The 15903-nt window shown below is 31.3% G+C and overlaps 1 protein-coding gene across 2 annotated transcripts; it reads left to right on the forward strand.

Annotated features, from left to right (window-relative positions):
* The first annotated feature begins 12374 nt into the window (after positions 1-12374).
* LOC121124802 (uncharacterized) lies at positions 12375-14781 on the forward strand. 2 transcript variants are annotated; one of them, XR_011781915.1, is made up of 6 exons: positions 12375-12622; positions 12686-12820; positions 12878-13015; positions 13090-13188; positions 13250-13994; positions 14264-14781. XR_011781915.1 is itself a non-coding variant. In XM_071891241.1 (5 exons), the coding sequence occupies exons 1-5, from the start codon at positions 12454-12456 to the stop codon at positions 13540-13542; spliced, it is 834 nt and encodes a 277-aa protein (XP_071747342.1). In that variant the 5' UTR covers positions 12375-12453; the 3' UTR covers positions 13543-14781. The 2 variants fall into 2 exon arrangements, 1 of the variants encoding a protein (XP_071747342.1); XM_071891241.1 differs by having other exon boundaries at positions 13250-14781.
* Positions 14782-15903: the final 1122 nt, after the last annotated feature.

Here is a 15903-nt window from a genome sequence, read left to right on the forward strand (position 1 = left end):
AGCAGGGTGCTTTGTTGTTGCCACATAGCAGTGCTTATCTTGCACGGTCATTTTGCCTGTTGAAAACAGGATCGACCGTAAAAGTTTTCTCATCTGAAAAAATGATGATGCGTCCAGATGAGCTCTTGATATCATTCAAGATTTTCTTGGCACGCTCAAGTTTGACTTCTCGCTGACGTTCAGTTAGCAGAGGGCGTTCAGTACGCCTCAGGGACTTTCCTCCAGCCCTTTTCAATGCCCTTGAAACAGTTGATCTCGACGTTCCCATCTTTCTGGCCATGTCGGTAATGGACCTGTTAGGAGTCCTCTTGAACACTGCCTTTACTTGCCTTGTTAAGTCATTGGTCTTCCTGCCAGCCCCAGGGGAATGCTTGAGATCACCCCCAGCCTCCAAGCGCTTGGAATCGTTGTAAATTGTCTTCAACGTGGCCCCAACCTGTTCCTTAATGTTGTTATGAGGCACTCTCGCTCGGAGGAGGGCTGCAATTTCGATCCTCTTTGTTTCCTGATTGGACATGGTCTAACGTGTGGAAGTTGTTACGCTCTCACAGAAAGGATTTTTATTTATTTTAACAGTAAAAATACGAAACAATCAGATTGGTTGCCACAAAACCTCTTAAAAATTATATTTACATCATCGGTAAATAATTTTGCACGGCCCGGTAGAATAGGGAAATGCTAAGGAATAATATATGTATATCTAAATATTGGTATGGATTAATGTTGTTCAGTACCTTGGCACTATAGTCGTGCCAGGGTATTAATGCATCTTAAACAGTACTATAATAAACCGATAATAGAACTGGTATTTGAATAGCCATTGCGTCATGAAAATATTAGTCTGCTGATGACGCAACCCCTCAGATTTTAAAGCTAGAAAATTGTATAAAAGCAGGAAGAAACCTTTTTTTATAAAAAATTAAAAAAGTACACAAAATTCTAAGATACCTTGTAGCCTAATAGGTGTATGTCACCCCCTTAACGAATTAGTTTTAATTTTTGTAGTAAAAAAAATATTGGAAAGTACCGGATTTCAGAAACCTAAATTGAGAATAGTACGAAAACATGTATACCGTGACGACAACACAAGTAAGTCTCAAGTCTTCAAAATATATATATAGTCAAATCCGGATAAAGGACATTGCTATTTTTCAGGTAAAAAGTTGACTATATCCGAATTTCTCTTATATTCGAAGTATATAAATAACCACCATTTTCGGATGCTTATATAAATCAGTCATTTTGAGGAAACTCGTGTTTGAATAGATCCTATATTTGACAGAACCTACAGGATTTATTCCAAATTTTTCAGCAAAAGTGTTTTTCGGAGAGATTCATGATGTGTATCCGTATTGATTGAAAGTGAATGTGCAATGAATTTGAAAAGAAACATACTGAACAAAAATATTGGCGCAGGCTTACGATTTGTACCAATAAAAAGGAAATGAATCCTTATGAGAATTTTTCATTGATGTAAATTCTTATGAGGTTGATTACAAAAAATGAAAAAAGAAAAGTTGACTCTAGATGAGTGTTTTATGCACCTTGTAAAAAATTAGTATCTGAGAGAACGTTGACTACAAGTGTTAGTGTTAATTAAATATTTATTACTGCATGCCATGCATATATGAAATGAAATTGTACAAATATAAGGGAATGAGCAGGACCACGCAATGGGGGATTTTTGCTAAAACCCAGTTTACATTAAAATTTTGTTCAATAACATTTTTTATTTTCTTACATTTCATAAATTTTAAAATACGAATGTCTTTGTTTTCTTTATTCATTGCTTGATGTCTCTCGTAAGATAAAGTGGGGCATCTATTGATGAGATGGTCTGCACTTTGTTATTCGTCCATACATACATTACACGTTGACCTTGTGTCCTTCCACTTGCTTAGGTGGGCTAGAATAGGGCCATGTCCAGTGTAGGCTTCTACAATGAGTCTCAATTTTTCTCTTCCGAGCTTGATACACTTCGACTTCGGGTTATTAAGCATAGTATGTGAATGTTTCATACCTCCATCTTTTTTATATCGGTCACACCAATATTGAAAGAAGAAGTCATAAATTACTTTCTTTATGTAGTTTGGAGGCCTCCAAATAGTAAGCTGGTTTTGGCTCTCAGTACCCTTCCTTGCTAGATGGTCTGCAAATTCATTTCCTGTAATATCAGAATGTCTTTTATACCATTCTAGATGTATTGTGAAAAATGAAAGTATTTTGATCTAAATTTATAAGGTTTCGAAAATACTATAGCGCTTGATTTTGATGGGTTAAAGGTAAGACCGTTTTCTTTTCCCCATTCAATAACAGTATTGATTGACCTTTGCATTACATTGACAAGGATGTGGGGATGTTTTCCAATAATTAAAAGGAGGATATCGTAACATAGCCAACGACCTTGCTTCTTGTTTAAATTTATTAAGTAAGCTATCCATAATCATATTCCAAACGACCGGTGATTGAACGCCCCCTTGTGGGCTCCCACGGGATAGATTGACTCAAACTTCTTCTCCTTTAAGCTTGGCTGTGACCGTAGGGGTACTTAGTAAAATTTATACCAGGATCTGATACGCTCTGGAATACCGAGTTTTTCCATTGCTGCATCAGCTGAATAAAATTGTATATAATCAAATGTACCTGTGCAATCAAAACTGACAACAAGTGTGGATCATTGTTGTTGATAGATGGATTTTTCTATGGTATCGGTCACTTGTGAAAGAGCCGTCTCAGTTGATAACCCCCTTCTATAAGCACATTGTGAGTGGAGTGTTGGAATGACTTTCTCAACTTCCCAACGTAAAATCCACACAAGTCCTTTAAAAACTATAAAGTTGGAAAGAGTTATTGGTCTGAAGGATTTGGCCAGACCTTAATCTTTTTTACCTGGTTTTGGCAGAAAACTCACTTTCATTTCTTTCTAGCATCTTGGTGTATAACCAGTGATGAGGATGACTTTATAAAGTTATGAGATTTAGGTGATGATGCTATCCCCAAGTTGTTGCAGTACAACTGGTTTCAGTTCATCAGGTCCCGAGCTTTTGTACAAGCAAAGGATTTCCTGACCTTGTTGCTATCCAAGAAGCCTATGTTAAAATAATTTACTTGCATGGATGTTCCAGACGACGTACTGAGTGTACATTGTGAGAAATGAGTTTCCATGAGTATTTTTAGTGATTCAACAGGTGATTGCGCGTAACCCTGATCAGTTTTAAGAAGACCAATGGAGTTGTCTATCGTTTTTTGCAATTTTATAAGTTGAACAATATATTTTGGACCTTCCGCTTTGCTGCAGAAACTCCTCCAGGAATTCTCTCTCTGTAAGTGTATTTTTATTACATCCAGAATGGTCAATATCACTAGCAGGAGTTGCTGGGATTGCTCATAGTTATTAAGTGCCCACAACAGACAGACAACTTTGACTTATATGTATAGATGTGTACTTCTTTTTTCTTTTCTTTTTAATATGATGTCATAATGTTTAGCTGCACACTCTCGTTACTAAACTTCATCTGAAGTATCATTAATTATCGTATGTATGATACATCCCCTTTTTTTTGTATGACTGGACGAGCTTTAGTGACACACGTTTGTTGTTAAAAATAAGTCCTCCATAAACAAACAAACAAACATAAAATTTAAGAAACATACGAACTTTCCATATTATAAGTTCATTAAACTAAACCTACCATTCAAAACTCTGCTTTCACGACCCTGGTTGCTTGGTAATTTTTGTATATGCAAATTTAAAGTCATGTTAATTATGTCTCTATGTGTAACCTACCTATGACATACAATCTATTAATATTAAATATAAATCATGCTGTGACCAGGGACTCATAACATGATATTTAAATTATATTTTTTTTGACGAAGGTATACTTAATAATTAATTAGTATCAAACAATAGCTGGAAGTAATAGCCACAATACTCATGATATGTACCTATGAATGTAGGTAACATAGTATTTTTTAAATAGTCTAAATGGAACAAGAACGGAATTCATTGATGTGGTCATGGAATGCCTTGAAGAGGATACCAGCTTTTGTTGTGGAAATATTTGAATTTTAGTTCTAATAGAAATGAAAGGCAGTCATGATATGAATACTGAGTTATACTATCTATTACATCTAATAACTTTTTAGGTTATAACACAAAATTCTTCAACGCCTTCTTTAGCACAATCATCGTTTATTCAATGAAAAAATTTTTACATTTTTATATATCGATGAATAATTCTTCCCAAGTTTAAATTTAATCATGTATTCAAAAATTATAATTATTATACACAAAAAATCCATAAATAATTCACATAAGATTTTATAAAATTGTACTAAATATTTTGCAAACACAGATCGTAAGGACTTATTTACAATATTTTAAATTCTTCCGTCTTGCCTTAACATATACCAAGATACTCACGACCAGCTCTTGAGCAACCAGCATATAACTGACCATAAATCCAGGCCAACAACTTGGGCAATACGTAAGCTCATATCAAAACCCAGATTCACAGGAAACTAAAGTCTCTTCAAATTAATCTGCGTACCTATCAGGTGCATCCGCAGTATTTATATAAAATATTTCAAAATCCACAGCTGTTAACACAAAAATTTCAAATATTAATTTTTTTGGGGAAAAAATTCAAAAATCCATAGCTATTCTCAAGAAATTAAATTTTTTCGAAAAAAAAAATTAAAAATCCATAGCTGTTCATAAAAAATTTATTTATTTGTTTAATTAAAAAAAAAGAATTAAATGTCAAATATTAAATTTTTCGGCGAAAAAGTTTCTTAAATCCGTAGTTATATACAGAAAATTATTTTTTGGGAATTTTTTTTCAAAAATTAATTAAATTTCAAATATTCAATTTAATAGTAAAAATCAAAAATTACTTAATTTGGCCTAATGTGACTACAGCCCCTCCAACTTACCCATACTAAAGGAATCAACTTTACCTTGTACATGCTGACACGCGTCTGCAAGTTCAAGCTCCTCCATTCGGCTATCCTGAGGTTTATAAACCTTTCTGAACAGTTTATATTTGAACCACTCTCCACATATCTTTCCGAATCAATTCCAAACCTTGATTCTATCCTTAACGGAGTATCCCTGAATTTTCAAATTATTCTTAGGGGTCCACTTTCACTAGAACGATCGAACTTTCAATATAACCCCCTCTTGAAAAACTCTTTGTATTGGAGCAGAGGAGAAAAAACTGCATTGGTTCGAAAAAAATATCTTTTTTATTTTTGAAAAATAGCATAAAAGATACACCCTCTTCTTTTTTCTTTTTTTTTTGATTAACTTCAAAATGTAGAACTTTTTATCAAGAGAGTCTGTAATTTTTTAGCATATTCTTCTGAATGACTAATTCAGTAGAATTGACAAAATATTACAAATCTTTGAATAAAAGATGACTAACTGTGTTTAATAAGTTGTGTTGCGTGGTTCCTTATCTAAATGGAGGACCACAGTTCAGTCCAGTTTCACTTAAAGAAGGTAAAATAGATCTCTCGTGATGTCATTGAGGTATTTTTTTCCTTATATTAAATTATTCTGTTATATAATAAAATAAATAATATAACTAAATAATAATAATATTTTTTCGCATTAAAACTGAACACTCCTTTAAATTTTACGCAATGCACATATTCGTGATTTTATTGAGTTGAAACCAGTTTATACTTCAAGGCAAAGGTCTTGACTAGTTATAAACATAACTCAAGCAAAATATAAATAGCAACAGTGAAACAACAGCCGATAATATGGAGAGACGTCGAGTCGCAATTTTAGAACTTTCCGCAAAACTCCCACCAAATTGTTTGAACAGCCGTTTACAGCGTGGTAGCCAAAGGTACTCCTGAGGTGACCACAAGATCTAAGTCAAGGCCTCGAAGGTCGGACGAAATGGTTGCTGCCGTGAAAAAGTACGTCGAGGATAAGAGAGGCAAGGTCACCGTCAGCGGCCTCTCCAGGGAGGTCAACGTCAGCAGAAGGACTATGGACTGGCTAGTTAAGAAAGATCTTGGTCTTATAGTCTACAAGAGAACCTCTCGTCAAGCCCTCAAGCCGTAAAATTTAAAGGAGTGTTCAGTTTTAGACGTGCACACCGTTATTATAAGGAAAACATGAATTATCTGAATACATTGATCTTATTTGGCATAATAATTTCTTATAAAAAAAAAATAAGGATCGGTCCAAAGGACATAGTGCTCCATGAGGTATATCATACACCGATTTTTGATTTAAGAAACAACAATGTATTAATGAAATATGACCGGAATATGCAAATAGCATCAAACGTGTATACAGAGTGCACTGTGTATAGTACTCCCTGATGTAAATGATATACATATTTTGATAAAAAGAATATTAAGGTAGTCGTATTATTGAAATATTGCAGCCGTGTGCATGTTTCTATTTTTTTTTCGTTATTGGCCTCTTATCCTATGTAATTAAAATAACTTATATATATTTATATGTGTGTGAAATGTATGTCTCACATAGTAACAGAAAAAGATAGAACATATATTAAATACCAATTAAAAAAGGGAGTTAGGAAGAGAATGAGCGAGTTAATCTTAGTATGTATCTTCAAATTTCAGCTGTAAGCCAAAATTGGAAAAAAAAACAAAACAATGCTCATAACTCAGCAACAAATAAAGTCCTAATAAAACGTTTAACCAGGTAGGAGTTAAGATCTGCAATCATGTGTAAAACTCGTGTATTTGTGTAGGGGATAAATTTGATCAATGATTTTGAAATTTTAGTCTACGATCTATAGAAATATCAGTCAAAATCGGTATAGAAACAATGGTCCTAGAAAACTTTGCCTGATTTATGGTTGAAGAAGGAACATGTCCTGTACAATAAATAAGTCACCGGGTCAAACAATTGAAAAATTGCTGTATATTTATCAAAATAAGTATTTTGACATGCTCAATTATATGTTGCATTTTCAAGAGTGTCAAAAGGGAGTGCAGGTTTGATCGAATGGGCAAATGGTTCAACTTTGTTGGCGGAGGTAGTTATTTACCATTTTATTTAAAGTGATAAATTATCAATAAATTCCAAATAATGCAATAAATGGAGCTATATATGCAAATAATAATGCAAAAATAAAAAACCGAAAATTCAAATAAAAAATCAGAAAAAGTGCTTACTTTTGTTTTAAATATGTATATCAAATTTTATATTTTTATTCAAGGGAGCCTTAATTCCACTGAATAATCACTTGTTCCCTCAGGTGGTCCTCCGTTATCCTGTTCCTTTTATTAGTGAAAAGGTCCTTGAAAAAGCCTTGTTCGCAGTGGGGGTGTAGTCGAAGCTGGTTATGACGCCAAACACATTCTCACCAGAGAGCACAAAACCAATATTATTCATATCATTAAATGCTGGCTCCTTCTTGAGAATCTCCTCCAGCTTGTAGGCAAACTTGGTGGTAGCTTTGGCTTTGGTAGACCGAATCCCTACACTAATAATTACGCAGACAGATCCCATTCAATAATTATGGTACGTAACAAATAACTATTAATAATGTTATGTCAGTATTTAATTGTTCGGTCGAGTTCAGTACAATCTAAGGACTGACCCTTCAGAACTAGAACTGATTAAACGAAGGAGGAGAAACGAAGTTGAGTCACGTCATCAAAACTCAACTTTATAAGTTTTTAAGATTTAATATGTACCGACAAACAGTGAAGTTGAAGGGACTACAGTCTTCCGTCCTAAATAAGCACAGAACACAACAATAACTATGAGTTACTTTATTGGGGTCATACATAAATTTTCTGAGTTAACCAAAGCAAAAAAAATCCCTATTTATGAATCATTCTAAATTTATAAATGCATAATTAATAAGTATTAAAATCATTATGCATTGCGAATTTAGCTTTCTTTACTAATTTACATGACATTTGAAGGTAAATTATTCCACGCTAGACTAAATGTAATACAAAGTAATCACTTAAAATAAAAATAAAAAATCATTGCATGTCAAAGGGATATTGTTGAAAATATAAGTTTTTATAAAAAATCATTCCTTATTTGAATATCAGATAGGAAAGAGCTATGTATATTCTATACATGTATCTCATAATGCTATTAAATTCAGTCGTAATTGCACTTGGAGAAAATGGTAAGATTACATCACTGAGTTTGTATATTACAAACTTTTAATACTCCTTGACATATTGTAATAGATTGTATAAAACAAAACCTCGTTGTCTACAATAAATATCCCTATGTGCATACGTATTTAAAAGATACCATTGATTGTCAAGAGTATTGCTTTAAGGATTTGCATTGTTATCTCTTTGACTATGGAATAGACAACAATTTTTGCAGATTATTTAATGTTAGAGTGGACAAAATATCATTCAGAGATAGGCCCAATTCTGTGACAGGGCCAAAGATATGTGGTATGTTTTGATTTATGTACTTAATAGAATTCTGTATTATTTTTCAATATAAAAAATAGATGATACAATAAGTGTGTCGATACATTCAAAAGGAAAGGAAATTTTAATCTCAGAGAATTATCATAGAGAGGAGCTAAGTATATCAAAATGTAGATATAAGTGCCTTAACGATATATCCTGTAAAGCTTGGACACACTTTGACGATCAATGTTATTTATATTCATACCCCCTCTACATTGATGATCTTTGGGAGCAGGGACCAAATACTCCAATATTTTATGGAGTGAATACAAAATGTAAGTCAAAATGAGTCGATTATTTAAAAAGAATTGAAGTATATAGGTATGTACTACTTTTTGTTCAATAAATGAGATATTGGCGTGTTTCATGACTATGGTGAGAAACAATCCCTCCAAAATGATGTCTGTATTCTGGATTTACACTCTGAAAAATCATCAAGGGTCGGAGTATGTAATGAAGATGGATGGATTCAAATACTTCAAAACAAGCGACTAAGTCAAACTAATACCATTGATATGGCGTCTAAAAAAGGGGAAATTACATGTGGTAACAATTACATTATAATTGTTAATGCAACTGGAAAAGTGGAGCAAAAATTCGAATTTGACATGTTGCGATATCTATCCTTTAAGTTAGGACATTTCTCCACGCTACATTTGAATTGTCTTAAATTTTCTCCCTTTGTAGATGCAATGGACATACAACATGCAAAATACCAGCAAGTCAAAATTTTCAAGTTGAACTGAATTATACTTGCGAGCCATTACAGATTAAAAGGTTCATATCTGACCCTCAATCCTTCAAAAATATCTTAGACTTTGGCTTAAGACAACTCAATATAACAGCTACTGATACAAACCAAAATATATTGTCTGCTTCGTATTCAACCGTGGGGTAATTAATATTTTATAAAATTAATAACTAGGTATTGTATATTTTTCGATGAAGGAATGATAAAGGAAAATTGGTGTTCTCTGGATTTAGTGGCTCAAAAACTCTTGATATATTTGATAAACTTAAGTCAATATCTGAGAATGATTCCAGGTAAAGCCCAATTAATTATACGTAGTATTTGAATACTAAACCAAATTTATAAATTGAGTCAGTAATTTTCAGTTCAACAATCAGAAAATATGATGTCTAACTTTTTTTAATATTTTTAGAGTATATGATGAAATTAAAAAAGGATTTGAATTTATCATGCACAATTTCGAAGAATTCAACCTTTCCCTTTCCCCTCGTTGTAAGTATGAAAATACATTAGGATATTCTATATCCTACTTGGATAGTAAGCATTTTAAGTAAAGAGGATAGCTTGTGATAATCTATTGAAACAACAGCTTATTTGTAGATTCATTTAATTAAAATATGCAAGGCCAATTGGTTGCCCTTGTTAAGCAGTAATATTAATTTGCTTGTAATTTTCTAATGTGAAGATCTGAAAATATATTTTTTCAATTTGGAAATTATCTTAAAAAATAAAAAATTTATAAATAAAAAAGTATGTTAAAAGGTAAACTATTAAATTTATATATCTCAATAACCTTTGAGAGATTTTTATTTAAAAAATAAATAATATTGCCACAGTATATAAAACTTTAGAATCATGTGAGTTACTAACGAGTTTAAAAAAATATTTTTGTGTTATGTTCCCCTTTACAAGAAAGCACAATTTTAAAACACAGAAATGAAGGTTGGAAGATTATATTATTATTTTTATTTTTTTTAATGTCATCCTCTTCAATAGATTTTTGTTTAAAAATACACTGTAATACTAGATGAAAAATATTACGAGCATATGCAAGGGTATAGCAAAAATTTAACTGATACCTTTTTTGAAAGAATGAGTGACTTATAAATAAGGACAATTTACCTGAAGTTTTATTTATAACTTCCTCCGCAAAAGGGAAGTTTCCACATTTATCAGACGTATACAGTGTTTGTACTTGCTTCAACGTCAAAAATTAAATATTTAAACTCTGGATATAATAGTCTTCAAACCTCAACCATTTTGCCTTTGAGATAAAAAGAAGAATAGTTTAATGCTTTCTTGTTTTTAGGAATAAAAATTCCACGTTCCATCAAATCTTGGGAAACCGAGGTTTGCTAATTGGCTTACAATTTTAATTTTTCGTTGCAATCCATTAAAAAAAAATTTACTTTCAACGTCCGATAGATGTAACACTCACCAATAGTTTCTTGTCTTTACATTCTTTCTCTGCACAAAACACATTTCTCATAGTAAGAAGACATTTTTAGTAATTTCGCAAAAAAATATTTTGATAGACATTTTTTACTTATAAATAATGTAAACTTAGTGGTTGTTTTTCTAGAATTGTCCTCTGTAACAAAATGGAACAGAAAAAAGGAAAAAAGTAAGGAAGATTTATTGACCCATGTATAATGCGCAGTCTTTTTTTTTTTTTTTTACATTTTACTAACAGAAAAACTAACATTATCATATGCTGTTATCTCTTTTTGCTCCAAAGAGTAGCTTTAGAAAAAAAAAAACTCCATTAATGTTTTTATAGGTTAGAATAATCTCCATCATAACTAATGAATGCAAAATAATGATTAAACGTAAATTTTATAGAGTTATTTAAACTTTTTTCTCCTTTCTAACTTTGAACTAGACGTAAAAACGTAAATTATTATGTTGGGTAGAGCATAGCCACTAGACATGCTAATTCATTACTTAGTTTTGTGAATAGTTAATGTCATCAAAGTAAAGAGTAACATTGCACTGAAAGGTTGTTTGTATTGTTGTTCCTCGATTACAAGTACATACATTATGCTTAGAAAGTTATTAATTTATTACAAATATACAGATTTTGACCCATTTCATTTGTTCATCTTGTTAAATATCTTATATTGCAAATATTTTCTGTATACCTGGCATAATTATTTACTACACATAATTAATAACAACCTACAGCTATAAATTGGATCTATATTTATAGTCTCTAGATTCAAATGACTCAAAAGTATAACCACTTTGGAACTTATGGTAATTAAATTCTTAAGATTAGTTCAAATATATTCTTGTGTATCTTTACATGAATAAAATTGTTTTCAAGATACAAAAATGGTAAAAAAAAATGTTATTCAAATTGTTGAATCACATTGTATGATAATATGGCATTACAACTAGACTTGATGCAAACAGTATTATGATTAATTGCAGTCTGATCCAAACAAATAATAATCAAAAATCATAAAATATTGCGTCAATTTCTAAATCGTCAACTATTGAATTATAATTATCCTTGAAAAAAGTAAAAGCGTGTATATATGTATTATTATTTTTAAATTATTAAATATGATGTTTCAGTTAAATTAAGTTAATGCTTATTTAAGTTAAAACTATAATCAAATTTATGTTCCTTTAAGATCCGAGCTTCCGTTTTGATCACTTAGATATTGAGGATATCCATTGCAGAGATTTATTGAACATATCACTTTGTAAATTTCGATATCCCCGAGAAAAGGGAGTACAAGGCATAAAGTCATCATTTGGGGAGTGTCATGAGCCATTTGCAACAAGATCAACAATGAAAAAATTTGAAGACTCACAATGTACATATCAATTGCCCCGGCTGGAGTGGAGAACACTCATGACAGGACATTCCAATTCAACCCTCCTTCAAGTATGACATTACGACTTGATTTGATGTAGACATTTTCTAGGCTTATTTTTACATAGTTAAAAGTTCTTTAAAAAAGGAACTGTGGAGATACCTTGATTCCAATGGAAATTATGTATTCAAAATAGAAATAGGGATTTCATATATCAACAAAGATCTTCAAAAAACTAAGTTTAATCTTAGCCTGGTATGGAAACAGGGTAATGACATCTATGGACAACGAAATGGTACAAAAATATTCTGGAATGAGCTTTTTTTCTTCAAAGGAAGTAAATGTAGGAACCTAACGTTTATTTTATCATTTAATAAAGATTGAGACTTAAAAATATATATAAAGACTGCGAGCAAATAGTTTTAATATATGAAAAAACACACTGTTATATCTATTAATTTAGATTGGAAAGCATTTACTGGTTTATCATTAGAGAATGAAAAAAAATCATTTGGAGAAATATTTTATCTTGATGATATAGGTCAATACTCAGATGAAGAAATTGTTTTTACGTTGTATGGAAACTATTATCCAAACAGTAAGGAAATATTGTTATTTTGTTTGTTTGTGCTTTCTCGTTATTTAAAATTATCTTGTTTAGTTGATGGCAACTATTCAATTCACGGATGGAGTGATTGTACAAGTCAATATCAATACAGGATCATGAAATGCAATAATCCGAGCCAAGCATTCAATGGTCGAGCATGTACATTTCCCGAGCCTGAAAAACGAGCATGTAATTATCTAAGGGTTTAATTAGATACGAAGAAACAATAGTGTATATTTATTTTAGGTGGGGTGTGGGGATCCTGGGAGTCATGGAGTCCATGCAATGAATCGATGAAAACAAGAAAAAGAATTTGTGATAAGCCCGTGCTGACAGCAGAGGATTGTATTGGGCTTGCCTTCAGTTCTTCAGAATGCGCTATAGGTAAGTTCCTATGATCAAAAAAATCTATATCTTTGTTTACAATGTTTAGATTATATAAACAAATCTAAATTTAGAGAGCACAATTCAAACAACATTAAAAACTTCGGCCAGTATCTTTACATCCATCTTAACATCAATACCTTCATCAAACACTACAATGACAAAAACAGAAAGTAAGTTTTTTAAATAGACATTTATTCGATATACTTCACTTTTTCCAAACTTTGAATTAAGCAACAACACTCAATATCTCATCATCCGTTACACCGACAATGATGTCTACGGAGAAAGAAGAAACAACGACAATTACTTCAATGGCTGTGTCAACAACAAGCTCATCAGGAGATCCAGTATCAACCGTGACTCCTACAGAAAGGACCTGCACTCAATACGAACCATGGAGTGAATGCTCTGTTTCATGTGGAATTGGTGGAATTAAGAGAAGGATTCTCCAATGTGGCTCTGATTTGAAGATTGAGTCAGAGGAGTGTTCTGCAGAGGTTTGTACTGAAGGTAAGTTCGGGTGACGATAAAGTAATATGATGTTTTATGATGCAAGTATAATATTAAACTAACAATTGTAAAAGTCAAACTGTGTGAAAAACTTAACTGAAAAAACCATGCTCCCATTCATAAAAACGTAAGTATAACAAAGTTTTTGCCTTAGATTGGTGAAATCTCACGGTAAGATGAAATTTACTTTACTTTAACTCTTCATTATTCATTATTTTATTATTATTTTTTAGGTATTAATTTGATGTTATCAATTTTTCTAAGGCAAACTTGTTCCAATGCTCGCTGGATTGGGATTACTTCATTTAATAAATAACTCATGTTAACAAAAAATCAAAATCAAATGTTGTTAACATGTATAGAGCAATTTATGATAGAAACTTGTAATTGCCTAGCCACGAAGGGTATCTACAAATGGGTAAAAGAATGCCAAAGTTACTTGAACGACATAACAAAAGTTTAAAAGGTCATTTGCCAACTATTTGTCATATTTTTATGGGAAAGAAAGTATTTATTATATTTAAATAGTCAAACATATGCCTATATATATATAACAACCGGTGAAATTCAAAGATCAAGCCTATCTCATGCCCTTTTTTTCAGGGATAGGTAATCATTCAACTATTTGAATCTAATGTATACTTTTTTTCCCCTAAAAATATTACAAATGGTCAATTTTGAACTTCTATTATATAATTGTACATAGTAATTTCTCAGTTCTTCTACCCCCTTTAGAGCGTGTGTGCTTGAGCCTTCGCTTACAGGTTTCCCTGTTCAACCGAAAATTAACGTGGTAACCCTGACAATTTGAATAATGTTTGGTAGGAGAGAAGCTTAGATATTAGATTAGGCGTAAGCAGCTCTGAGAAGATTGGAATGGAAGTAAACACAGATCCCACTCAGCAGATAGGAAGAATATAAGCAGGAATTCCATCAACAAACCGCTGTTTATCTATCATATTCTAAGTCATCGACACGTTTTTATTAAATAATTTTTGTTGCTATAATTTATAATACAAGGGTTAATTGATATATCATAAAATATTATAAATTATTTCTTCTTAATTGGAAAATTGGTATTGCTAAGAATGTGATTCAAAATTGATTCTAAATACATGGAAAATGCAAAAAAAAACTTCATTGACCTTATTGAGACTAACAAAATTCTAAAAACATTATTTTAATTTCTATTGATGTCATATATTTACCAGAGTTTGATAATAACATAGTTGAAATGTTGTACTCTTGTAGTAAAAAATAGATCTTATGTTCATTTGATAGTTTATAAACTTCTTTTATGCAAGTTAAAATATAAGAACGGTTTCCTTATACTACGCTTATTTCATATATATTCAAAATAATCTGGAATTGAAATTTATTCAAGGATTATTTTTATTCTACCTATTTTTTATTTTTCTGTTGAAGAAAGTATAGCTCGTTTAAAAGAAAAAATTAATATTAAGAATTAGTATAATTTATTTCAAAATTAATTAATATTTAATATATATATAATATTTTGTAATGGGTAAGTAAATTGACTATATATTATTGAATGACTGATAATTTAAGTAAAATATATTGAATTCAGAAGATTTTTCTAGATTTTTGACATGCTTTTTTTGTAGTCAAGCATCAAAGCTGTGAATAAGTTAAAGTAGAACAACCCATTAAAAACAAAATGAATTTGGAACTGTATACAAGTTGCATAATTAATTCCAATTCTACTATATACATAATAAACCAAAATGCTTGTCTCCTGCTTTTCGAGAATCATCTTAATTTTGTTAAGTTCATTGAATTTTACAAGAGAATAGTGATTGACTCTAGACAAGAAATGTTATCCAAAACCAATTAAGCGTTTGAAAATAAAGATATATTTTTCATTGCGATAGAGGAAACTACAGACTCGACGGTGATTCATGTCCTCCGTCGATTTTGGTCCTTTAGATGGTTATTTTTTGGGTAGTCTTTATCCCATTAGTCTGGAAAGTACACAAAGATTACAAGTGTTACTGTAATAAGTATAAGCAACGTTCTAGTCTCCAATTTCAGTGACAAAAGAGTTAAAGTTTTCATTGCCAATGGAGCAGGGTATTCCATTAAAGTGATTTAAAACAATTGACTATTACACTAAGTACTTCTTCAATTCAGTCCAAGAGTTAAGGATGAAAACAATGTTGCAATCTAAAAAGAAAAATTTGTTTGGAAAAAGGATCTAGTTTAGTCAGAAATACTATTTTTTAAACAAAATTTGAATCTAAGCCAGGTAAAAATTTTAACTTTTATTTAAATATTAGATATATGTTACAGTTGTCAAGATTTATGATCCATAATTATAGACAACGTTTCCAATAGGCAAATTAAAGTAGTTAAAA

The sequence above is a fragment of the Lepeophtheirus salmonis genome, chromosome 9 (genome assembly GCF_016086655.4).
Source record: "Lepeophtheirus salmonis chromosome 9, UVic_Lsal_1.4, whole genome shotgun sequence".
Taxonomy (NCBI): domain Eukaryota; kingdom Metazoa; phylum Arthropoda; class Copepoda; order Siphonostomatoida; family Caligidae; genus Lepeophtheirus; species Lepeophtheirus salmonis.

What these genes read in the sequence shown, in the direction of transcription:
- LOC121124802 (XM_071891241.1), top strand. Translation starts at nt 12,454, where the DNA reads ATGAAAAAACACACTGTTATATCTATTAATTTAGATTGGAAAGCATTT. An exon ending in TGGAAACTATTATCCAAACA is followed by an intron (nt 12,623 to 12,685) that starts GTAAGGAAATAT and finishes TATCTTGTTTAG; the next exon opens with TTGATGGCAACTATTCAATT. An exon ending in TTCTTCAGAATGCGCTATAG is followed by an intron (nt 13,016 to 13,089) that starts GTAAGTTCCTAT and finishes ATCTAAATTTAG; the next exon opens with AGAGCACAATTCAAACAACA.